At 41.1% G+C, this 27,051-nt stretch overlaps 1 protein-coding gene across 3 annotated transcripts in view; it reads right to left on the reverse strand.

Annotated features, from left to right (window-relative positions):
* Positions 1-75: 75 nt before the first annotated feature.
* LOC135492064 (bridge-like lipid transfer protein family member 3B) overlaps positions 76-27,051 on the reverse strand; it is a 38,152-nt gene continuing 11,176 nt past the window's right edge. The window contains exons 3-20 of one of the 3 annotated variants that reach the window (XM_064778206.1): positions 26,067-26,105; positions 24,180-24,271; positions 23,397-23,505; positions 22,944-23,178; positions 22,281-22,444; positions 20,654-20,728; positions 19,572-19,761; positions 16,317-16,331; positions 13,214-13,309; positions 12,288-12,668; positions 11,817-11,923; positions 11,177-11,260; positions 9,759-10,782; positions 8,697-9,220; positions 8,180-8,441; positions 7,207-7,352; positions 6,423-6,531; positions 76-6,068 (exon numbers count right to left, since the gene is read on the reverse strand). In XM_064778206.1, the coding sequence (XP_064634276.1) occupies positions 5,581-6,068; positions 6,423-6,531; positions 7,207-7,352; positions 8,180-8,441; positions 8,697-9,220; positions 9,759-10,782; positions 11,177-11,260; positions 11,817-11,923; positions 12,288-12,668; positions 13,214-13,309; positions 16,317-16,331; positions 19,572-19,761; positions 20,654-20,728; positions 22,281-22,444; positions 22,944-23,178; positions 23,397-23,505; positions 24,180-24,271; positions 26,067-26,105 (4,140 nt within the window). In that variant the 3' untranslated portion in view covers positions 76-5,580. The remainder of the gene's footprint in view (positions 6,069-6,422; positions 6,532-7,206; positions 7,353-8,179; positions 8,442-8,696; positions 9,221-9,758; positions 10,783-11,176; positions 11,261-11,816; positions 11,924-12,287; positions 12,669-13,213; positions 13,310-16,316; positions 16,332-19,571; positions 19,762-20,653; positions 20,729-22,280; positions 22,445-22,943; positions 23,179-23,396; positions 23,506-24,179; positions 24,272-26,066; positions 26,106-27,051) is intronic. The other 2 variants (XM_064778208.1, XM_064778207.1) reach the window with 2 other exon arrangements.

The following is a 27,051-nucleotide window of genomic DNA, read 5'->3' on the forward strand; positions in this document are numbered from 1 at the left end:
CGTCACCTGAATCCATGGCTCCAATTCATCTAATTTGGGCAGAGAAGAAAGCAGTGACCAAGGGTTGTACAAAATATGATTTTATTCACAGTTTGTAACGCGAACAGGCAACACTTTCTACACAATATACAATATGATTCTGCTTGGTTTAAATTAACATTTGAGTCAATGATGAGACAATCGTATATTCATGTTCACAGAAGCGATTTAAAAGTCTACGGGCATGCAACATTCGTAATGAAACGGCCAGGGGCCATTGTGCTCACCGTCTAGATCTTTGGAGGTTAGGAATTCATCCTGGTTAAGGAACATTCTACATGTATAGGATCAAGGTCAAACCAAAGTCGGTATGACTCATAAGAGAGATGTCACACTTTTTAGGTTTCCACTTCTGGCCCCCTGGTGGCCAAGTCAAGAATCAGATCGACCAAATTCATTGTCAGTGGTCACCTGACCTGGGGTCCTGTGTACTAAGTTTCAAAATTCACAGTTCTGGCGGTTAAGAAACGTGCCACTGTTTTTGAAACAGGATACAGACAACGACGATGACGACGGACACTGCGGTATTGTATAGACTCCCATATGGTGAGCCAAAAAGATAGTAACACATGATTCAGTCATTGCATGTCCCTACCTTGATTTTTAACACACCACACCCCATGAATTATGCTCATAAATATCTATACGGTTTTCAAAGACATTGACAACATCCCTTTAAAACTACGGTGTATAAAAAATAACACTGAACAACAATCTTATTGTAACTTCCAGGTAGTTTATCATTTAGCTAAAACTACCAAGTAGTTTATTATTTCTTAGCTAAAACTACCAAGTTGTTTGTTATTACTTGAGCTAAAACTACCAAGTAGCTTATTATTTCTTAGCTAAAACTACCAAGTTGTTTGTTATTACTTGAGCTAAAACTACCAAGTAGCTTATTATTTCTTAGCTAAAACTACCAAGTTGTTTGTTATTACTTGAGCTAAAACTACCAAGTAGTTTTTAAATTTTTTTTTAGCTGAAACTACCAATAGGTTTATTATTACTTAGCTAATCCTACCAAGTAGTTATTATTACGTGGCAAAACTACCAAGTAGTTTGGTTTATCTAAGACTACCGAAGTGTCAGGCCATTGCAGCTCTAACACTACCAAGTAAATAGTTTATCTAATACTACAAAGCTCATTAAAACATTAGCATAACCAAGAATTGTTAAAGACTTCCAAATTCTTAGTCTTTATCAATTATTGGTGGCCTTAATTGTCCTCAGATGTTGCATAAAATGATATATTGCAAAGATATTCCTGGCAGGAAACCTGACCACTTATTGATATTTAAACATCAAAATCACTGACACCAATAATATATTTGATCTGTTTTTGCAAGAATAAATAGACGAGGTTACTGAAATAGGTTTTTGCTACACCCTACAGACAAATACTTATCTTTCAAAGACCCCAGTCACGGTGGCTAAAGGTATCGGTTTGCCTATGAAAAATACGTGTTTACCTTGAGAGGAAGTGACGACACAAAAGAAACAGACAAAAGGTGAGTTAATTTTGAGGGGCGTGAAGGCCCACATTTATTATTTTTATCCGATTGTACTCCTCCGACACTGTAATGGGAGGGCCTTGTTACTATTGTGTTGCTAAGATAAGCCAATACCTTTACCCTACCCACCATGCTAGTGGCAGAGTATCATTAGAATTGTTTTTTAGGGCCAATGGGAGTTAAAACAAGGAATGACTGTAAAAACTTTTCTGCAGATAATAATCACGACACTTTAAAGTTCAAGGTGAATTGTATAATGGCAGCAAGTTCCTAACTTTATACAGCACAGATATCTTCATGTGCAAAAGCTTCAAATACTGACTGATTTGCATTAGTGGTGATTTTCACCAATTTTGTCAAACAAATCTTGTAAAAAATACAACACATACACATACATGTATTTACATGATTATTTTTCTCTCGGTTTCACCAATAATGCATATATTTACAAGTACTTTAGCTTCACCGCTCTAAGATCAGTTTTGGATATTCAATTCAACCTGGATATAATGCATATGGCTGCTTGATGACATTCAACATGTTCATTTTGAGTAACGACCTAAAGTTTATCAGATTTTCCTGATGTCATGCTCTGGCTTGGCTTTTTTGAGATTTTGTAGTAATTAATCAACCGGTCTTAGATCGATGAAACTAGAGTATCTACTCACCTTTAATCAAACTATCACATCACATCGGTGTATACTCCCCTCTAGGGAGAACCCTATCCCACTGCAGGTGCGTTGATTGAAGCATTCTGTACAACAGTCTCAAAGTGCTTACCTATCCTACAGTCCATATCACAACTGACACCCCGTAAATCGCGTCATTGACGCGCTACCCAGTGCATAGGTTACATGTAAGTTGCGTGCAGGTTGCGCGTAATAACGCAAGACCTAGAGACAAGGGCATCACTGGTGCGTCATTGGCGCACAACACGGCGCGTACGCTGCGTGTCACTGACGCAATGCAGGATGGATGTCAATTGTGATTTGGACTGTATCGAGAAGAACCTCTCTGAAGAAACCAAGGTTGCACGCACGAAGATCCACTTAACCACTTAGTGGACCTAAACTGGTTGTCAGGAATGCTTGCAGCGGAGGTGGGAGATAGATTGGTGGGCTGCTCACTGTGCATGGCACATTTTTTCTGCTCAATGGAAATAGAAAAAGAGTTTCCTAGACTTCTTAAAATAACACCTTATCCCCCAGAGCACCTCCCCGATTTTCAAATTAAAGTCAATTTTCAAATGAAATTCTAAAACGAAGGAACTTGACCTTTAATATCAAAACTAGGGAATTTCTGAATATTGCACAACACTTAGGTTTTGATAGAGTTAGATTTGTGTAAAAAAGCTACTTTGTGACACATCCCCTGCAGGCTAAAGGGGAAACTATAATTTGGAGTTCGGTGGGAAGTTTAGAACAAAGCAGGCCAAAAACTTAACAATTACAACGTCACTGTCTTAAAACCAATATCGAGCTTAAAGGTTTTCTGATAACACAGGCAACTATAAAATCATAAACATCATTAGCTCCAAGCACAAAACAGAAAACAAAATTTATCACAGGAAAAGTAAAACTATGCTTATAAAGAGTTGAATTCTCTTGAGCCAAGAGGCATTCACAAGCTGGTGCAATGTTTATGAACATATTTTAAAATGTTTTAGAAGTGCCCTCTATACAGAAGCTGAGTAACTGTGCAGTGGTGCCGGCTGAGCACTCAAGCTACTGCTTGTTAGCACAAGTCTTTGAAGAGCACCAAGGGTGCCAGATGGTGCATGATAAAGCGGACTTTGTCTGTCAACCTTTAAGCATTATGCCATTTGCTACTGCACCCGGTATTTACCGGGTTTGAGGCCTCTGAAGTGACATAATTGGAAATTGAATTGACAATGGTCAAATGGTGATAATATGGGCAAAGCCTTCGTGTTAGCAAGAACAAATAAACACTAATATTTACTTATTCGTAATGTTAGTTATGCAGATGAATTCAAAAAAGTTGTGCTTCTAAAACAAGTGTCAAACCTATATTATGCACCGTCACTGTCAAAGAATAACAACTTCTACCAAAATATTACAACTTAGGATTACAACTTCTACCAAATTTTTTAAGAAGTTACAACTTATTACAAAAGAGTAACGACTTCTACTAAAATAGTATTGCTGTTTCATATTAAGCTTATGGAAACAGGCTGGATATATCTCTCTGAGCTTTGGCAATATCGTTATTTTCAGATTTTCAGAGTCGCACATCGATATTTTACACACAAGTTAATTTTTTTCACTGGTCAATGCATAGGCGAATTCAAATTTTCAAGATATGACTGTAAATGATATGTCTCAAGGCCTACAGAGCCAAAGACATACATTTCAACTTTAAAAGCATGAAATCGAGTAATGTAGAAATGCAAATTTGAGTAGAATTTTTACATTTTGAGATCAGTGTCACGCGACGGTGAACCCAGGAACAATACTATAGCAACAATCAGCTGATAAAAGATTCTATCTAAAAACATCCTTCATATATGTTTCCAGAAATTTTCCATTTGACATGATCTAACTATGCCCTAATTCACACTAACTTGGACACGTTTGTGAAACTGACAACCTACTAAAAGTAAATTGAACTGGTTTCGGGATCATCACCTGTAGACAAGAAAAACATCGAAATAAAAGGAACACAACTAATTCAGGGTTTACAGTAAAAGCTATCTGTCATGGATATGAAGGATCAAGACACACTTTTTCAAGAGACAGAAATAAATAAGACTAATTTGATACATCTAAAAATAAATTAACGCAGATGGTGTTTCAATGATATTCCGAGTCGTTCCATTTTTAATGGAACACTTTAATTCATGGTGCGCATTTTTCATTTTGTATACGGTGCCTTAAAAATAATCAGCCAAGTGCAGGAAAATCCAAACTGCTCTAGCAAATAGAGATTCTAAGAAAATCTTGAAGACAAGATTCTGGTATGCTCACAATATTACGTAAATGATTCATAACAGACTCTTTAGGATGTTGCTTTTTAAAAACGCTCTCTCCAATTTCTAGAGGTGTTTTTTTCTTCTTCTTTACATGTACAATAGAACCTCTCTATTAAGGACACTCTCAGGACTGACAAGTGCTGTCCTGATTAGAGAGGTCAAATTGAATGGAAACAACCAATTTTGGACCAAAACTAGTGTCCTTAATTGAGAGGTTGTCCTTAATAGAGAGGTGTCCGCTAAGGGAGGTTCGACTGCACATATCTCTGCCTCTTTTTGCCAGAGCAAGCAAAAATATCTTGAACCACCTGGTGTCTGAGGGTCTACAAGGTGGGATGAAGCTTGAGCAAGAAAAAGTAGTCCCTCTCATGTAATACAATATCCGCATTATGAAATATCACTCCACACTGCCGCAAGATGATGATTGTAATCAGGTCATGCAGGTTGTAACGTTAATTTGCTGATATCATAGTTCTCAAAATAATTTTCAGTATTTCAGACGCACATCATGAAACACTGGACAAAATATCGGTCCATCATATTAAAATCATAATTTTTTCCAATCTCTACCAAATATATTTTTGCCACATTGAACAGACCAGCCCGTCTCACAGTAACTCTAAGCTCATCTTTATCACAGAGAACAAGAGTTTTCTAACTTCACACAAAACACATATTACACCATACGAGAGTCTCGATTATTATTGCATTGTTGATTTCATATCGGTGCCAAAGTGTGTCCATGACAGCATATATGACGTCAGTCTCAAGATGGCACAACGGAAACTTCCACGAACACATCCTACTTTCAACTCCCACGAACACGTCCTACTTTCAACTTCCACGAACCAACCTACTTTCAACTCCCACGAACACGTCCTACTTTCAACTTCCACGAACACATCCTACTTTCAACTCCCACGAACACGTCCTACTTTCAACTTCCACGAACACGTCCTACTTTCAACTCCCACGAACACGTCCTACTTTCAACTTCCACGAACACGTCCTACTTTCAACTCCCACGAACACGTCCTATTTTCAACTTCCACCAACATCTTTCCCGCGTTGTTCCACTGCTATCAATTCCTCTTGTAAAATCATCAACGCCGACGCCTGCGACTGATAATCGTCCCTCAATCGGCGCAACTCGTCCGCCTGCTTACTAACTTCCTCGACAAATTGTCGATTTTCCAATTCTAACATTTTGACTTTTTCTAAAAGCGCAGAATTCGAAACGCCATCAACTTCAACCTGTTCAGTGAGTTGATTATATTTTTCTTGCACTTCCGTCATTTTTGAAGTTTCTAATTTTAATTTCTCGATTTGGTTTCGTAAGCCGTCTATCGTCCTATCCTTCTGGTGCATTTCCTTTTTACTGCTGACCAACCGTAAAAGAAGGGACTCGCTCCCCTCGTCTTTTTCATCTTGAGTCGGCGACATTTCAGGATTTGCACTGAAGGTGGCGCTATCTGGCGTGGGTAGACTGATGCTACTGATGCTCTTTAGAGACATCGGTCGAGGGCCACCTGGAAAAGGGCATGATTGTATAAGGATAAGTCCTGCTGGCTTCAACATTTTTTTTAAAGGGGGGCTATAGGCAAGAGCTAGGCGGGCAAATTGGTAGTCTTTGGGTGACTTGTATGCACAGTTAGAGGCCTTGGTTATGCTTGATTCAGCAAAAAATATTTCCCTCAGATGAGCTTGGCACCAACCCCTATAATCTTATTTCTATTTCAGTAGAAATTGTAAATCTAAAACACTTGATGGCTAATGGCGTCAAAGAATGGCACTTTACACAAGATGAAATGAAACTTTAGACCCCCCCCCCCACGCTGGAAAGCTCCTCATCTCAGGGCTATAGTTCTAAACTCTCATCCTACCTTGAATGTTAATGACCCCATCTTCATTGCGGCGTATCACAAGGTTTTGAATGAGTAGATCGACAGGGATGGGTGCAGCAGTGTGTCGGAAGCTGGGTGGACGGTCCTCCTGTCGAGATGAAAATGATTATCGGTGAAATGAAAACCTGAGAGCATCATACATATTTCTAAAACCTGTAATCATGTATTTGAACTCAGATCATGAAGTCGGTACCGATATCCAGTTCAACTAGGGTAAACTTCAAAGCATCCTGAGCCATTAAAGTAGTTTAGAAAACTCTTTGTCAAACTAAGATTGTCTTCTAACATAGTACCAGAGTCGAAATTTTTCGACCAGTAATGACGAAATATGGCCCAACTAGGTGTGCCTACAAAATTTCAAAGATAGTGCTTCTGTTAAGAGCTAAGCAGGGTGTGCCTGGTCTATTCGAATTTCTTTCTTAAGGCCCAGCCTATTCAAAATCATTGGCCAATGCGTTTCCATTTAAAGCAGGGCGCTGCATCCTGCCTTTGTCCAATTCTGCCCTGCGTTTTCAGATTTCTAGCTGAAACACGAGAAGAGGAAGGGGAAGAGGAGGAGGAGGGGAGGAGGGAGAGGAGGAGGAGGGAGAGGAGGAGGAGGGGAGGAGGGGGGGGAGGAGGGGAGGAGGGAGGAGGGGGAGGGAGGAGGAGAGGAGGAGGAGGGAGAGGAGGAGGAGGGGAGGCCCATTCTACTCCGCCTTTTCAGACGTTTAGCAAAAACACTTGAACAGGAGGAGGAAGAGAAGAAGAAGTGATCACTCACCATCATGCTAATCTGAGTATTGTTGACCTCTATGAGCATGGGGATGGTAGGGGGCACCACCTCTTCCTCCATGACTTCGCCCAGACCCTGCACGCTCGACATCGCAATGTCCAACATCACATCCTTGGCTTTGATATGAAGGAAACCTGCAGCGAGAGAAACAGAACATTCAGCAACCAGGCCACAGTTTGCGACAGGCTGTGACAGCCGGCTACGTCACACACCTCGGGAACCACGGTCCTTCGAATGAATGCGATGTAATACAAGACAACTCATTTATGAAGACATAGGGCCTTTTTTTTCCCCAATCATGTAGTTTATGCATCATTTTTTTCATCTGCGTAAATTTCATGCCTCAGTCTACAAAAGAAAGGCTTTAAATCCACCGGGAAAGAAATTAGGTATGATGATATAAAGAGGAATTTTGTTCCATGATTGAGTCTCAAAAACTGGTGTGATGTAGCCAAGGGTCACCACCAAGTTGGAGGTAATTTTAACGATGCTATACATCACCGTGACTTAGGGAACTACTCTGATGGAGAGAGACAATAGGTACGTATGGCAACCGTTGCCAAGACCACATCCCGAGGTTGACAAGATTCTAAGGCATATGGAACACCGACATCTGTAGCATACCAACAACCAGCTTGTCTTATTTATCAGAAGTGAGACTCCATCGATGGTACGGTCAAGCTGTTTACAGTAAAGACGGCTGACTTCCAAAGTGACTGATGCAGTGGCACCCAGAACTGGTCATGGCCGCAAAAGGAGATGAGGAAGAACCAGAGAGGGCTGGGGAAAGTGAAGTGGGATGCAGCAATAGTGGAGAACTTTAAGGGGAAGCTGCCGAAGCCACGACACAATGGCATAATAAGCCCGCAGTCTCAGACATCATCAGATATCATGTTACCCAGAGAGAATATGAGGTACTGGTGAGGTGATTTCAAACACTGCAAAAACAAATGTCAATTACCTTTTTCAAGGGATCCGGGTGACAATTGCTCGGCAGACGGACCAGTGTCAAATCTCAACTTGATCGGGAAGTATTCCAACCTTGGAGGCTTGTCGATGCTATCCTTGGGGCCGAGATTGAATTTGCTTTGGAATTCCTCCGGTAGAATGTTCCCCATGGCGTTTGGCATGATATGTTGGACTTGGAGTTTGACGCTCACGTCTTGACCTTTGACCTGTGCAATGAGCTCGGCGTGAAGGATACGGAATGTAGTCACATTCATCTGAAATTGACAAAGATGATCAGAAATTAACGCCGCCTTTAAAATCACTTCTTAGAATAGTCGTCTCCGTGATAGTTAACAGAGGATTGCTCATTCCACAATTAAATCACAAAATTCCTAGGAATTTTTAAAAGAACCTTTCTCAACTTATCTCAGATGGATTTTTAACTATTTTTACCACCCACTTCTCCCCCAATTTACCAATAGGATATTTTGTTCTTCTTTTTTTAAGACACACAGTAGTAATATTCTCACCTTATTTTTGAGCGGGTCAAGGTGATGTGACATATTCAGCGTGGTCAGACTTGTCGCGTCGTCGTCCTTGGTCGCGTCACTTCCACTCGCATTCGACTCGTGACGCTGATGTCTGAACGCGGCAGTCTCCTTCGCATTCCCCAGAGTGATCACAAGAAAATCGTCGTCCTCTTCGGACATACTGCTCTTAATCGACGAAGTCTCCCATTCCTCGCACTGAGACGAATCATCGGAAACGTCCAAAGTCTGTTTGATCTTGTCAAAACCTTTGGAGATCGCCGTATCGAAACTCGAGAACGCACTACTGAATGATTTCTTGATTTCCGTCCCCTTTTGAGAATGAGACGGCGACATCATTGATGTCATGGGCGCTTGTTGCCCTCGATCGTAGTCTGTGACGTCAGATTTTGGCTCTGATATCGACGGTACATTCAGGATTTCTGAGTCGCTGTAACTCTTGCTGATGGCGGTGGGAATCTCTAGGGTGCCGTTCATTCTCCTCGCTGGGTCGGAGGAGGGGGAATCTTAATTTGAAAATAACAAATAGATCAGAAGTCATTTATAATTTACTGGCAAACACGCCCACAAAGATCTAAGCAATATTTTGGCTTGATAAATTGGAGGTTGGTCAAAATTATATTGAAGTTTGGCAGTCTTGGTAGACTTTGTCGTCCTTTGAAGTTTTCATAGACTTTACAATCACAAGCATTTTTAGGATTGCTAGAGTCAAATTTTAAAAAGGTGAAAAAAATAATTAGCCAGGGTAAGCGTACTTGTAGTCATTTATTTATTTTATTTATTTATTTATTTATTTATATTAAGAAGTGGGCACCATCGCTGTCGCATTTTGGCTGCCCACTACATACAGAAGTAACAAAAGTTTTACTTTACAACAAGTCATTTAGTCATTTCAAACACCGGTCACATGTCCAGCACAAAATCGTTCCCGAGCAATATATAAATATATCAAAATAAGTTTTCTGATGATAAAATAAGGACTAAAATAAGGACATGCAATTTATCAAGTGTCGTAGGCAGACGTTAAAAAGTACCGTCACTAACCTGGAGATGTCGGCTGGTCGTCGGTCACTGAAGAACACGTCTCGTCGTTATGCTTCGCACTGCTCGAGTCAAAGCTGGGACTCTCCGGCGGTTCTCGCGTGGCCATCGACTCATTCCGGTCGACCATCGGCGGGCACAGCATAGCTACCTCCAACTCCTCTAACGACAACGAAACGCACACCGTACTGGGAGGCAGAGCAGCATCAGCGACCGACGCTTCAGCGGACGGAAATGACGCTTTTGTGATTTTCTCGATTTCTGTTTGATATTTTGTCACGGTATCCACGAGACGCATCAAAAATACGAATTGATAGTGATCAAGTTGAACGAATACCTTCGCAGGAATGTTTACAAACAGGTTCATCGTGGCTGGGGAGGTTAAACTCGTGCTTTCCATACTCTTGAATGCGCTCCCCTCGAACGGATCCTCCGTGCTACTATTACTATCCAAACTATAGAACTGTTTTAATTTCTTCAACGAAGACCGCGAGTCGTTCCGTGATTTTTTCCCATTGTCTCTTTTCAATCCCTGCGGATAGCTCACCCACAAGTTCAAGGGGAACGACTCAACGAATGGCACAGGCCGGTTTTTGTGCTTCGGAACGTCCGTGAACTCCAACCAGAATTGATCCGCCCCGATATACCACACGTCCCCCGCGGCCTCCTCCTTGAGTGAGTTCGTACTCAGATTGAAATACGTCTCGGACCCCGGCGACGACGGCACTTCCAACTCCTCCTTCTTCTCCGATACTTCGTTGATGTCGTCCAGAGTCGGCTTCTCACCGTTTACGGCATAGCGCAACAATTCCATCGGAATCGGTATCAAATCGGCCTCCTTGTTGGGAAATCCGCTACTATTGAACAGATTGCCGTGTTTGAGTTCCTGCAGAATGCCGTAGAGTTGATCCTTTGAACACTTCTCCTCAATGCGACTGTTGGTGATGACGAGTTTGGAGACTTGGATCTGTAGACCCTGCGGTCTCTCCGGTTCGTCAGGTTTTATGTCTTCGGCCGGCAGAACAATCTATAAATGATCAACACAGATAAAGTTTACCGCTTAGCAAGTGGACCTTTTGAAGCCAGGGAGGTCTTCTTGTTCAGTCTATATACCCTGGCCTGCCCAAAACATGTCACTATTTCTACACTTTTTGAGGATTTTCGAAATACTTTGAATAATGTCTATTTTGTAGATATTGCATGGATATTTGTTACCTATTCAGTGCTCTCCATGGAATTTTCTATAGGATTGATATAGGATTCATATCATCACATTGTCATTCGTTTACGACTTTAGGCTTGAAAACATGACTTGACCCGAGGGTGAAAAGTGACATTGTGATTCCTATGTACCCCGTTCTTTAGAAATGACTTTTCATTCTTAAAGTGACACATTACAAATGACAATCCGAGTTACTCACCCTTGGCATGAGAGCCTCAAGTCTTATATCCTTGTGTTCGACGGGAACTGGTGTGGTGGGATTGTCCGTCTCAATTAATGGCGTCTGCAAGAGAAAAGTCCGATTAATCCAGCAAAATTAACACAAGTTTGACTCTTACAAGAAAATTGGTCATCTTGGTTTGATAATCAGCGATGATATTCAGTCATGGGCCTGGTCTTTCAAAGCAAGTTGGTCACTAAAACAAGTTGTTTGCTAAAACAAATTGGTCATTAAAACAAGTTGGTCACTCAAACAAGTGGGTTGCTAAAACAAGCAGGTCAATAAATATTCAGTGACCAATTTGTTTAAGGGACCAACTTGTTTTAACGACCAACTTGTTTTAGAGACCAACTTGTTTTATTGACCTGCTTGTTGGTCGCTAAAACAAGTTGGTTGTTAAAACAAGTTGGTCACTTAAACAAATTGGTCACTGAATAAAGTTGGTGTCCAGTTTAATGGGCTTAAACAGAATCGAACCAACAACCTTTGGGATATGACCCTGTTGCCCTGATCATTGTTCCATCAATCCTTAGATCCATTGGACTCCTTTAAGATCCTTTTGTGTTTAACTGCAGTTACTGGTGACATATGTATTTCCACTGGTTCCAGAGGTACTTACCACACTCTTGAATAGTTTAATGGCAAAGGATTGTATCCAAATGAGAGTTAGATAGTCAAGGTGGAGATGGATGGGGTTGATCTGGCCAAAGATGTTGGAATGGGGTACTGAAACAATAATGGGTTCATAAAAAGAGAAGTTTTTCTTTAGAGAGGGGACGTGTATGCGCTTCTAGACATATGGGGACATTTTTCTTGGGAGATCAATGGGTTTGATCTGGCCAAAGATGTTGAAAAGGAATAATGCCCTAAATGGGTTTAGAAAAAGAGACATTTTCCTTGAGAGGGGAAGGCCTACGCCGTTCGTTAGATGTTTGAACTTGTAGTTTGGGTAACATAAGATCAGTAGTTTGGGTAACGTACGGTCAGTAGTTTGGGTAACGTATAGTGAGTAGTTTGGGTAATGTATGATTAGTAGTTTGGGTCACGTATGATCAGTAGTTTGGGTCATGTATCATCAACAAATTCCTACCCGGGTAGTCTATGCCTTCTGGAAAGTAATAATCCGTGAACTCAATATGGACAGCAGACATCTCGGGCGGCAGGAACAACTGCTTCTTATCCGACGCAAAAAACTTCTTCGGCTTCCGTCGAGTAGAATCCGCCGTGGAAACTCGGAAGAACGTGAAATCTTCCAACCTCACGACGGAACAACACTCTAATAATTTTGTCTGCTTTTGTTTTGTTGGTGTCCTCGGGCCTGGCCCATGGGAGGGTGAGGTTACTGGACTGGGCTTCGCCTTGCTGCGGGCCATCATGACGTCGTCGCGGAACTGCGCCAGGAGTTTCTGTGCCCACGTACAACGGTTGATCATGTACTCGTTGTACTTCATCCAATGGGATCGTTCTCCACCTGTTGGAGGAGAAAACGTTGTTCAGGGGTCGTTGTGACAATTATATTCCTTAGACAAGCATGATAGTCTGCGAGTTTTGTGTAATCTGTGACCTACCTAGCACCATTTGTATGGCATGGTACCATTTGCAAGCCTACTGACCATTCATTAGAGAGCACTTGGTAAGCATTTCCTGAGGGTACCATTAGTAAATCCATTGACACAACAACTCAATGGAAAGCTCCTGATGAGTTCCTTCTGGTGTTACCATTTGTAAGCCTACTGACATGAGCATTCATTGGAAAACTCTTGATAAGCATGTTTTAATGGTACTAATTGTAAACCAACAGATATGAGCATTCACTTGGAAACTATTGATAAGCACTTTCTGATGGTACAATTTCTTTACCAACAGACATGAACATTCATCGGAGAGCTCTTGGTGAGCACTTCCTGATGGTGGCAGTTGTAAACCTATTGACATTCACCAGAATGGACTTGATGAGTGGTCCTCAATGGGACCATTTCTGTCTTACTTGAGGCAAAAGTAACAAATCTTTCTTACCAGCTGGATGGAAGGGGTAGTAGTCAATGGAGAGTTTGCTCAGCGTGATCTGCATGGCCCCGCTGTCGAGGAGTTTGGCGTATTCATTACTCACAGCTACAAGGAAAAGAGAGAAATATCAGGTGGCGAAATTTTAAAGGATACATTTTTGGCAGGAATTTGGAAAATACAGCAAAATGTGAGAAGTCTTCATTGACCAGTAAAAGCAAGAGTGGCCGTCTTTGTTGGATCATTTAACAAGGGAAGATAGTAAGCAAGTACAAAATGGATCAGTTAGGATTTGGAAAGATCATCAAAATGTGAGTTTTCACTGACCAGTAAAATCCAGAACGGCTTGTTTTGTTAGTTTATTAAACAATGGAATATAGCAAAGAAGTACGAAACTGATATATCAGGAATTAGGGATGCTTGAAGCAAGTTGTAGGACAAATTTTTGATACTAGGTGTTATCTTCTCACATGCCGGGACTGCTCAATTTCTAATCAAGATCTTTCCGTCCCAAAAATCAAGCAGGACCAGAGAACTTTATGTTTAACAAAATGTTTGGATGTAAACTTGTTCCTGCACTTAAGTTGGCAAAGTTATCCATATGAGAGAAAAGGCATCGATAAAGTTATTGATAAATAGCGTTCATCTGTACATTCGGATATACATTAGTCTTGTTCTAAACTTTGTAATGTACACTTTTGATAGATCAAAAAGTCAAAGCTTCCAAACATATTTCAAAGTGCTTTGTCAGTATCGCGCATCCAATCTGAACTAAAAAGCTGAGTCTCAACAAAGACGGGGGGGGGAGGGGGGGGGCTATCAACTGCCCCACATCTGGGATAAGGTCTTGAAATCATATTGCGCATGCGCAATACAGACTACACATGTTGGAGTTTTAGTGAAGGCCAAGACTTTTTGTATTCTATCAAAAGTGAACAATATATGTGACCCACTAGAGCAAAATGAGTCGCATGTCGCTTCGAGCTTGACAAGTTAAGACGGACTGGTTGTTCATTTCACTATAGTCTGCCTTTTGTGAAATCTGCGTGTGTCAATTTCTTCTATTATGTCCTGGTGTCATTTTAGGCTCATCTTCTGTGAGACATGCGACCCATTTTGCTGTGACGGGTCACAAATACAAAGTTTATTTCTGGACCGAAGATGAAGATTTCGGTGGTGAGGACAATAAACATGAGGAAATGAATGCGTCTTGATGATCTGAAACACAACTTACATAACGCATGCTTTGTTTGTAATTCACATGCTGTGGATACGATCAGATGAAGATTTGGGAACACATAATTACATAGAGTACACACCAAGACACTAGATGTCACCAAAAAATTCAGAGAACACGGTCAAACTACATACTAAGTTACTTCACGCAATGAAAACGTCTTTCCAATAAAAAGCTGCGCAAACGGGCGATATTAGTCGCTGCAACCTGCGATATTGCCATGACAATATGACAAGTGATTGCAACTAAACCAATCAGAGGCTGCATTGCAACCACAATCGTCATATGTAGTAATAATAGTTCTGTCGCAGTGATTGGTGTCTGCGCAGCACGTTAAAATGGACAACAATCAGGCATGCTGGGCTACATTTCGGTCAACCACAAGGGGATTTAAAAGAACGGGCCAAAATATTTCAAATGCGTCAAAAAACTGAAAGTGTTAAAAGCTGTGAATGAGAATTTCATGACTTATCACCCACAATGTTGTATGCTATTAATTGACAACCCAAAAAGTCCCCGAAGAAAAACAAGGAATCTGAAGAGATGACAAAAAGTCTCTATTATAACAACGACAAAATAAGGATGATTAGTGATTAGAGAATTCAACCTTTCTCCCCAAACTTTTAAATTGATTAAAATAGGAAACTGAACGAAAGTACATCTTGATAACCATTCCCAAAATCAATTTGAGAAAGTACGTAATTTGCACCACCGAGAAAGCGGTGTTTTGGGAGACCAGTACGCAATGCATTCAAGCTTTAAAAGTAATTGCTACATTGTAAATTTTCAATAATGTTCAAAGCCAATCCTATCGGTTTGAGTAATGCTATTTTGCCAAAATAACATTCACTGGTGCAGAACTCAGTCAACAGAACACTTACACAAATACCTTGCCTCATGAAATAACAGTACCAAAGGCGGACTCAATCGTAAATTTTTGATACAGTTTTGTTCTCCAAAAAATTGGACTGAAGTGTAGTTTTTGAAATGACTGCACCTTCAGGAAATTTCTTTGGTTCAGGGTTATCAGCTTGACAATATTTAGTTTACCGTACATCGTTTCAAAGAGACGATTGCCAGTCAATGGGACCCCTATCTCATGACGTAAATGTACGTCATTTGGCACCGAACGGTTTGGCGTTATAACGTAGAACTACGTCATTGGGCACCATGGTGTTAAGGCTCCTTATATGACATGTGGGTGAAAAGTGACATCGTGAATCTTATGCAGCCCGCTCTTTGGAAATGACTTGTTAGTATATAAAGTGACACGTTACAGCCCAGCCTGATCTTCTCACGGTTGATATGATGTTTGATATGGCAACAAAGACAGCAAAACAGTACAGTCAAGACACATGACCTCACAATAGTAAACTGTTCTTTGAGTTTTCAAAAAAATCACAACACTGAGTCCACCTGTTATTTCATCAGAATTCGGCCACAACAAAGTTTAACCTAGTAGAACAACAGACTTATACTCCACTTCAAACTCCCTGGTTCTAGTAACTCATTTGATATCTATATGAAACTAAGCTGAATAATTTCTTTGGACCTTATCTGAATTAGAGACTGTCACATATGGATGAGCCGGCAAGAGCTGTCTTGTTAGGGAGGTTGAGAACAGCAACTTATCACAGATCCTTATATGTATACATATTAAACTCTGTGGAAATTGGTTTAATCTTTTGTACGTTTTGAACCGTATGTGTGAGGATTGTAAGGATGTATAGGGCCCTGTGACAAGTCACTGGTCTAAACTTCCATAACATGAGTGCACCAAAACTCCTAGAAAAGCGGCATTAGCAAATCTGAATCAACGGAGTTTGAAGCAAAGTATAGTCGCAGAGTCTAAGCATTAACCATGTGAAGCAGGTGTACCTCTGAGTGCAGGATCTGAAGGGAAAACGAGAGAAGATTAAGATTAGTGATTAAGGATGGGGCGGCACGCGACGGAAAGACAGGATAGGAAGCACAGACATGACGGATGCGCAGTTTATGGTCAAGATCACATCAATCAATCAATCAATCAATCAATCAATCAATCAATCAATCAATCAATCAATCAATCAATCAATCAATCAAAAATAGATTTGTACTGGACTCTCTCTGTTGTAAAAATCTTGTCTGGACATGTGAATTTTATTACCCTGGCCCTGAAGAGTGCATTTAATACTGAATCTGCTCCATGGGTGGATGCAGGGAGTTGATTCCAAAAGAATTGGAGCAGAAGTTCTGAATTCTAAAAGGTCTTGGTCACAAGATACTGTATCAATATTTGTGAATACACAATTCCTTGTTTTGTTTGCAGCGGTCCAAGAAGACGCAACCAAGGAGGATCCCGATTGGACAACCAAGGAGGATCCCGACTGGACAACCAAGGAGGATCCCGATTGGACAACCAAGGAGGATCCCGACTGGACAACCAAGGAGGATCCCGATTGGACAACCAAGGAGGATCCCGACTGGACAACCAAGGAGGATCCCGACTGGACAACCAAGGAGGATCCCGACTGGACAACCAAGGAGGATCCCGATTGGACAACCAAGGAGGATCCCGATTGGACAACCAAGGCCTGTCAGCCAAAGACGGTATTAATTCCTTACACCATGTAAACTGGTCACCATCTGGACCACCAAGCCGGCTACATTCAAAGGGAGTAAAAGACCATGAGGTACAGGATGTACTTCAGCAACAATGCAATATATTTATATCTCCGTCATGGTCAATCCAAAATTTGAGAACGTTACCATATTTGGGCCTACCCAGGACTGATCTTGACCATACTGTCCACATCCATTCTAAAATATTGACAGCAGCCATCAGTAAAGTAGCATGTACAGTCCAAATCACAACTGACCTCCGTCCTGTTCTGCGTCATTGACGTGCAACGTACGCGCGAGTTATGCGCCCAAATGATGTGCTTATTTCTATGTTTTGCATAAATTATGCACGACCTACAAGCTGGGTAGTGCATCAATGACGCAAATTTAAAATGACAATTGTGATTTGGACTGTCCAGTAAACAGTGAAATTTTTGCGAGCGTTCTTATTTCACAATTTTCACAAATGCACCGTAAAGCGCAATCTTAAAAAGCGCAACAATTTTCGCGGTAAAGCAGCAAATGTGATATTTAGTTTACCGCAAATTGAAAATGAGCAAAATCGCCAACTTTTAGCTTCACGAACATTTCACAGTAAAACATAGAAATACAGTTCTGCAAGGAAGAAATGTTATAAACAATGATTCCTGATAGACTTCTGAACACATTCAACATTTTCCAAATTTTACATCGGAAAATGTTGATAGTGCCATTTCTACTCTCCTGGGTAGGCAAAGAAGTAACAAGTTTACAGTACAATAGAATGAAATGCATAATCCCTCTCCTCACGCGGGTCTCCTAAAACATCACAATGATAAAACAGCCATACTCCAACCCATGAAGGACAGACGCAACAGTAGGCACCATCAAAAGTGGACGGCTTCATCACATTTACGCAAGGAAAGCTGTCGCTAATGCAGCCAAAGCAGAAGTCTGGTATCGAGATGCTGTCGTTTCGGACGCGGGAAATCAACTTTTGACAATTACCCTCCAAAACGGCGCCGACATATTATCGACTTTTTCACAGCATATACAGGATTAAGACAGATAGACTCAACCAATCTTTGGCAATGTCGACTTTTTGTTCCCAACCACCAGTAAGCAACGGTGAGGCAAACATCAAGACATGTCCAAGAAAACTTGATGAAAACACAGACCTGGCAACTCCAAATATATCCAAATAGTATTTCAAGTGGATTTCGGAGTATTTTCAGCCACAATTTTCAAATACTGGAGTATTCTAGTAACTTCAACCAACATCCAAAGCGTACCCCCAACGCATGTTTTTTTTGCAAAATCCAGCAGTCAAAGAGTATTTTTTTCATTTCTGTCAGTCAAAAAGAGTATAAATACTCCAAAAAGAGTGTAAATAATCCAAAAAGAGTGTATATACTCCAAAAAGAGTGCAAATACTCCAAAAGAGTGTAAATACTCAAAAAAAGAGTGTAAATACTCCAAAAAGAGGGTAAATACTCCAAAAAGAGTGTAAATACTCCAAAAGTATTATTGTTAGCAGCTCTGAAGATGTTGAATTGTCTGTTGCTACAAGCTCAAATGCTGTACGTTTTGATATTAGTTGCTGTGACAAGAAGGCCAACAAACATGTCCGCAGTTGCCTTGAAATGTTCAACAACCACGGAATAACACCGCGGATGCAACCTAGCTGTGGACTGCTCAACTGTGCGATGGTCAGTGAAGAATCATCTGAATTGCCTTCTGTCCTTAATGAGTAGCAGTAGAGCGGTCTCATGAACGGAACGGAGGAGAAATCACGCAAAATGATATCATAGCCCCAGAACGACAGCTTGCCAAATGCAACACATTTGATCAGTCCAACCATATACCGGAATAAGAGGCAACACATATGTCTAAGAAAACATTTTCAATGTTACACCCTGTAGCAGGGGCTTACAATTTCAGAGACTGTACGGTACCGGTCACAACTGACATATCCTTATTTAATTACCAATAGGCAGATGGCTCACTAGACTAAGTGGTACTTGGATTCAGTGTCTATAACATCCCGACATAACATTTAGTTATATCGAGACTAGGTACAAGTCAATTATTGTGACTGGTACTGTAAATTTGCAGGACAATTTTGTGCACAAAATTAGTTCTGTACTCTGTGTAACTACAATAGTGTTGGAATAACTACGTGCAGAGGTTTGTTTATAACAAATGTTTTGTTAGACAGAGTGTATCAACACGATGCATCAGAGGAGACGAGGTTATTCTGGGGACGAGGTTACTTACTCTCCAGATATTTTTTACATACATCGACTGTTTTGAGGAACAGAGAGTGGATCAAGTTAAAGAAGGAAGAGTGCTAATGCTAATTTTCCAATTATTAGAACCAAGAATTTAGAATATGCTTGTCAGTATTACTAAACTATTCAATTTAAAGTTGAAGCAAATCGGTTAAATCAGACAAAACACATGCCCAGGTTCATTTCTTATGCTGTCAGTACTAGCGAAGTCATTCGGGGAAGAACCACCCATTGGCATCCATGGCAAATTGGCACAACTTACCGGCAGCAGTGCTCATGTCTCCGCACAGATGTAGGTCGATCCTGCCCGTGTACAAATGATACGACGTCTCGATGATATCGAACCGCGTGAAGACCTTGGAGACGTTGCTTTGGAGATCTTTTTGTGACATCTGAGCATTGCTGTACTGTCCTTGCTGGGATGTGTATTGTGCACTGTTCACAGTCTGCTCCTGAAGTAACAAGTTTAGAGCAAAATAAGACGCTTTTACAGCAAAATTAGATGCTGTAATATGATGTTAAGCAGTGTCTACCATTATTTTATTTTTTCTGACCAAACATATTTTTGTTCCGACTTAAGTTCTACAGTCCAAGTCACAATTGACATCCTTTCTGCTTCGCGTGAGTTACCCACAATGACATGTTATGACACTTGGTGCGCTATGCTTCCTGTATATTATACACGACATACATATAACCAACGCACTGGGTATCGCGTCAGTGACGCGGTACTGACACAATTTAAGAGATGTCAATTGTGATGTGGACTGTATGGTGAGGGTACTAATTGAACTACTGAAAGAAGTGGCTCATTAGTTAAGGAAGTATATTTACAGAGGAAGGCCAACTCAGAAAATGAAGCTACCTCTACTGAACGGAGAACAGTGAAGTAAATTTATATACCGGCCACAGAAATAATTTGACCTTTTTGCACTGAAAAAAGGTTTGTCACACTGCAATGGGGTTAAGGGTAAGAGTTTATATTATAATAATATGATAATGAAGCGGAAGCAGTGATATTGTTCAGAATAAGCAGCTTTTTGCATCGATAGGAAGTACATGTAATCACACAAGGTCAACTGGTTGCATCCAAACCAATAGAATTCCTTTCATTTTTCGGCAAAATAATCAATTTTCATTAACACAACCGAAAAATTAATGTCAACTTGCTGGAGAGGCTCACTTTCGGTTTGGAACAGTCTGACCTATATGTTAATACATGTTAATGTACATGTTCCATCCGTACCTTACCAAATATCTAAAATTGAAAACCGCGACCTCCACAGCAAGAGGGTTAATAGGGAGTGAAAGGAACAAACGAAATCAAGGTGTGTTAATACTAACTAAACGACAGATGTTAAAGTCATAGCACTCATTAAACAAGTCACTTGCCCCAGGCTTCTGCGCTTTCAATGCTTCCTAAACAATAAATGAAGAGACATTATATTCAAAATTAATAAATTTTGTTCTTGGGGCCAAAGACTTAAAGGGTAACTCGTGTCAAATGTCACCATATAATGTTTTAGCTGTTTTTGACAAATGACTACGTCACTTTCTCATAAATCGGTAAGGTTTTCGAATCGAAATGCACATTTTCTAGAAATTGATGGTTTAATCCCGCCCGGACGGCTCGCTTCGATGCCGTTTTCGTTGATGACGTCACAACATGAACATTTTCGTGGTCGCGGTGGTTTACATTCAGCGATTTTATAATAAATCTAATCAAAAATGGAAAATTTGAGCTTTACATTTGTGATCAACAATTAAAAACGGACGTATTTCCGCAAAATGTTGTAAATCACATCATAGTATCACTTTAAGCTGAAACTACAAGGCTTCATGTCCCAGATTTCTGGGTAGAAGTCTGGGAGAACCAAGATTACAGGTTCAAGTATTAAGGGACAACCCAGATTTCTGGTTCAAGTCCAGGGAGAACACTGATTTCTGGGTACAAGTTCAGGGAAAACACTGATTTCTGGGTGCAAGTCGGGGGAGAACCCGAATTTCTCCCCCAGCGACTGCTCAAAATGACCAGAAGAACCATGATATCAAGATCATATGCATTTGGGGAACTAACTGTTTAAAACAAAGAGAGGAATGTGAGGGGATGTTGACCTCAAGGGGAAGGACCTAATGCAGATAAATCAGCAAAGAAGGCATCGTAGCAACAAAATAATGGTATTACCGTCAAATTAATCATCTAAAGCTCTTTGATAGCTGTAGTATAAGTATAAAAAAACCTCTCCTTGATGTACCTCCAAAAAATCGAGTCTCTGCCTTGTGCAGTAATAAAATGAAAAAAAAACCTTCCCAAAAGATATGTCCCCAGAGATAGACAACGAACCTCTCCTGTGAGACCGGTAAGGGACAGACATGGCACCAGACCATCCACAAGAGACTACAGAAGATGAGGAATAAAGTATGACATGGGCACTGAAACCAGGTTTTAATTTCTATCAGTAGAAGAAGCTGGTGACACTACTACATGTTTCTCTCCCATAATGATCCGTACCTGGCATGCTGAGATTGTTTTTGATTACTTGCCCAAGCGTAATACTTGTGACGCTTTATGTAAACCTGGCCATTTTTGGCACGATGGATGGACCGCTTCCAGTAACGTTGCTACACGATGAGAAAGCGGTAATTACAACAGATATTTTTGAGTTCAATCTAAAAGTCGTTGCGACGGCTATGACTGGCTAAACCACCGTGGCAATCTTCACAGCCCAGGAAAGCTGTCGGTTGCAGCATGAAATTATTTGCACCGGCAAAAATCGCACTGGTCATGGTAAAAACGTGATAAAGTATTCTCCCCAATGTGTTCAATTAAGATATCTAAAGTACAGCGACATGACTGGTTGAAAGACCAATACACTGAAATAGGTCATCAACAGGGAAGTGAAGGATTTACACAGGATTTACAGAAACGAAACCCATCGGGGTCAATTTAACAGCTACTCTTGAGACCAACCTGGACTTTCCGCGAGGCCTCCATCTTGCTCAAAGCCGCCGATTTCGCGATGCTTTCTTTGAGCGACTGCGCGAACATTATGGCCTCCTTGAGTTGAGAGTCGGTCAGCACCCAGAGTAGGTCGTCCAAGATGAGCTGGACGCGCGACGCGATTATGGCACAATCTGAAAATGTAACGTACACAGATGACAAGATCTTGCAAATTTGTTGCCCGATAAAGGCCGAGTCTGGGACCGAGCTAACATGGGATCGCCTCATTAGTTGAGAGACAGTAAAGACCCGCAGCAGGCCATCCAAGATGAGCTGAGCGTGTGACGCAATCATGATAAAATCGGAAACAATTTTAATGAGAATGGAAAGCTACCTTTTTTCTACGAGGCAGCACATCAGACCGATGCCAGTAGAAATAACCAAATAACTTTCCATTCGTGTTTGCCAGTGTTGACGAAAAATCAGGTGTTCACCAAATGGTTTTGACTCCCTTTCAAGAAGAGTATTAGTTAACTGTTACTTACGACCAACAATTTCTCTGTTTGAGTCACTTTATTTTGTGCAACCCTCACTTCAATACGCAACCAAACACACTTTCAGTTAAGGGTTAAAATGGCCTGCACAACCACAACAAGAGCACTGAATGCTCCACTCTGCTCAACCAACACTTACCACTTAATCTCTTCTTTATCACAATTCGTATTTTCGCCTGGTTGGCGATCAGCCGCAGCGGCGTGGAGCAGATGTCCTTGTGGTCCTCCAGCCCGCTCGCCTCGATCCTCGTGGTCAGCCACTCGAGTTCCTTGAAGAGCAGGATCTCTCCCCGCTGCGGATCCCTGATCCGAGTCATACGCAGGTCGCCATCTGCCCAGGTTGGCGTCTTGCTCTTTAGTTGTACGCGAGATAACTGAAAGAGGAACGAGTTTAAGATTACAGTGGAACCTCTCTTAGCGGACACCTCCCTATATGGATGCCCTCTATTAAAATTTGTCTACAATCAAGAATTTTGGCCAAGAACATGATATGAATGCATTTGCCATGAAGTTTACAATCGCAGAGTGGATAGAGGGATAGATACCCTCTAACAGTAACTAAGTGTTTTACCCGAGGACACAAATGACTTACCTGTAGGGAGCATTTGAAGGCATTTGCCACAAAGTTGACGATCACAGAGTTGATAGAGAGGTAGATCCCGTCTACGACCTTGTCACTGAAGCCATATTTGCCTTCCGTACTGAAAACACACAAGGGAGTTTTGGAACGATTATGATTCAGTTATCGTGGAATGCAGACGTTTGTCACTTTATTCACTACTTCACATTGAATACTACAATGAAGAACTATCTAGTTTCAAGTTACAAAATGAACTTTAAATTAATTCTCGATGACACTTCACAATCAGAACATTCTCAAACCATGCCGATTATTTACCAGATACAGTCCCGATCACGACTGACATCCCTTAATTTGTGTACGCTATGAGCAATGTATGTGCAACCTATGCACACCCTGCACGTGGGCTGCATGAATGCTCCAAGCACAATCTATCTGCTTCCAACTTACCGGGGCAGGCTGCTCGGTAAGTTGGAAGACCTCCTTTGCTCACCTGAGATTTACGGGAACTGTGCGCAACTTACCGGGGCAGGTTGCTCGGTAAGTTGGAAGACCTCCTTTGATCACCTAAGATTTACGGGAGCTGGGCCCAACTTACCGGGGCAGACTGCTCGGTAAGTTGGAAGACCTCCTTTGATCACCTAAGATTTACGGGAGCTGTGCACAACTTACTGGGGCAGGCTGCTCGGTAAGTTGGAAGACCTCCTTTGATCACCTAAGATTTTCGGCAATCTGAGGAACTCATTCTTTAGGATGTGGGGGGTACCAAAATGAAGATGACAATTTCCTTCTTACCTGTAACTAGGAACTTGAGAGTTGCCAGAGCTGGAGGCCGATCCTCGTGGCTTTTCACAGGTCTCCATCTCTACGATCACCTCGTCAAGGAACTGAAATGTGAAAACAAGATCGTTATGATTTTCCAAGAATGGCATTGATTTAATTGCTCATCATATCCAGATTCATACAATGTACATTTCACATGACATCACAGGCTGCTCACCCTAGTTTATAAAATTTTGTACTTCACATTGTATTTCAGCAGTCTTTTTCAGTCATGGGGGAGGGGGCATAACACCTCTTCTGCCCTCAGTCACCCAAAAAACAACTAGAATTTGCATGAAAAACCTGTTTTTTTGTGATTCTTGGGGGGACATCTGCCCCCTCCCCTCTTGCTAGACTAAGACATCATCAATTCAAATGTAGCAGAGTTTTCATGGAGAATTTCTCATCAAAATCATTGTCATATTCCGAATATTCTGACCAAAAAAACACGAAGGCATACCATCATTTTTAAATGAAATTAGCAAATGTGACTCTAGGCAATTAATAAGGTTTTTCAAAATGTCACAGCAGAGGCGGTGGATATTTATTTTTAGGATTATGATAATAACTCTAATGCAGGTGGGGGTGACATGACTTGATCTAATAACGCTGACTCGACGTATTCTAATAATGCTGATCTATTCTTTATTCCGTCAGTGTCAAGATTTTGAAATAGAATATCTCCCAGCAGATAATACACCATGTTATTTCACAGATGAGCTTGTGAAAAAGAAACGTTTGTATTTCTAGAAATTTTCGTTTGACGTTACACTTTTTATAGTCTAGCCTGAAAAGCACTCGTAGAAATGAGATGAACTGCTAAATCATTGTTACAACCTAGGCAATTTCAACCATTCCGTTTATTTCATACCCTACATCTCTGTTGTCCGCCCTGGAATATACTTCTGGAGGAAACACTGCTGGGATAAGCTTTGGCCTGACGATGAGCCCAGCAGACTTTTTATCTCTTTGTCATGTTGTCAATATGAAAGATTCATGACCTCTTGTATAACATAGACTGGTAGATACTGATATCATAAATGACAAATGTGGTGTCAAACCGATATGGCATTATCATGACAACGAATTAAATCCAATAACTCATTTTCTTTACAATTGTATATCTGAGGGCTCAGAATGCAGCGTTTGCCTGATTTTTTGCTTATCGACGTGAGGCAGCCAAAAATATAACCAAAGGCAACTCTAAGTTCTCCACTGTCCTGAAAAAATGGACTACTAATGCCGGTGGGGCTGAAGCATAAAAAGATGAGCTTTCTTTGCTGAAGAAATAATCCTACTAAGTACTAATCCACTGATGTTGCCAACAAATTCTTCCATCAAAATACCACGAACATTACCACTCTGACATGCCTGACCTCATCAAGAAAGCAAACAAAAGTCATGACGGTTTAATTACAGCTAGCTAATTGCTACATCAACATGACAATTAACAAGGATTAATGTCAAATGATGCCATACATGACTTGGCAAATTGGTCTGGAGGCAGGTTGTCAAGATCATTCAATTATTAGAGTCACCGACTGTGACCCACCAGGGATAAACCAAGCACTTGTTGCTCTGAGCTTGGCCGGTTGAGACGGACTTGGTGTTCATTTCAATGTTACCTGCCTCTTGTGAAATCTGACTACATCAATTTCTTATATCATATCGTGTTGTCATTTAGGCTCATCATCTGTGCGACATGTGCCTGGTTTTGCTGTGACCGCCACAATTGAGTTACAGACTGCCAAATGTGATAATCATTCCAAGAGCTGAATCAACAACTTCCTGGTAAAGAGTTTGGCGCTCTTGCCACTATGCAACCGTTCTTCCCCTTGGTTTTTCAATAGCTTGACTTACCAGACATATTGGTTGACTCTTCAACTTGGTCCACTGAACCTAGAGGGAGAAAAATTGAAATTCTAAATTTCAGCGTGAATTCTAAACTTTTCTGGAAAATCTTGCAAATCACAAAAATGAAGTGAAAATTTAGCAGGGTACAGTACCAATAGTAGGATCTACAATCAACCAACGTGATTTATAGACTTGTCACAATCCTTGTCGCTACAAGCAGTAACTGCGAGAATAATCAGCAGTAATAGCGGGATTTCTGACGCCAAAATAAATCGCTCGCAGCCAAGAACAAATATCTATTTCCTGTCACTATGACTCAATAGCAATTTCTCTGACCATCAAGGAAATTGAATACTATTACTATATATACATTCCCCACATTCAGCTGCATTGTGATGTCTAGCTCTGTGACTTGGACCGGCCTGCCCGAACTACCGAGACATGGAAGAGGAGCCTTTGGTGTTGGGAAGGGAGAGGGGGGCAAAGGTCATCTAGTTGGATGTGGGAGTGCAAAGGGACAAAACTGTAAGGGGCCAAATCCTGTATGACACACGTATCACCCCGCTCTCTCCCACGGTTAGCTATGGGCCTCACTAAAAAAATCTAAATTGCTAATTTCCTTAATTTCTATCCCCTACAACTGTTGCGTACGTCACTTAAAACTGTCTCGAATTTCTCAGCTGCAAGTTCCATCGCCACCAGTCTTTAACCCTTTCACAGTGTATGACGTGCACGGCACGTCGTGTACATGGCCCCATGATGTGCAAGTGTCGTGCATAGCACGTCATGCCCTAGAACCTCCCTTAGCAGACACCTCTCTATCAGGGACAACCTCTCTATTAAGGACACTAGTTTTGGTCCCAAATTTGTTGTTTCCATTCAATTTGACCTCTCTAATCAGGACACCTCTTTATTAAGGACAGCACTAATCAGTCCCAAGGGTGTCCTTAATAGAGAGGTTCTACTGTACATGACGATGTAGAACACCAAT

The sequence above is a fragment of the Lineus longissimus genome, chromosome 8, assembly GCF_910592395.1.
Source record: "Lineus longissimus chromosome 8, tnLinLong1.2, whole genome shotgun sequence".
In the NCBI taxonomy this organism is placed as follows: domain Eukaryota; kingdom Metazoa; phylum Nemertea; class Pilidiophora; order Heteronemertea; family Lineidae; genus Lineus; species Lineus longissimus.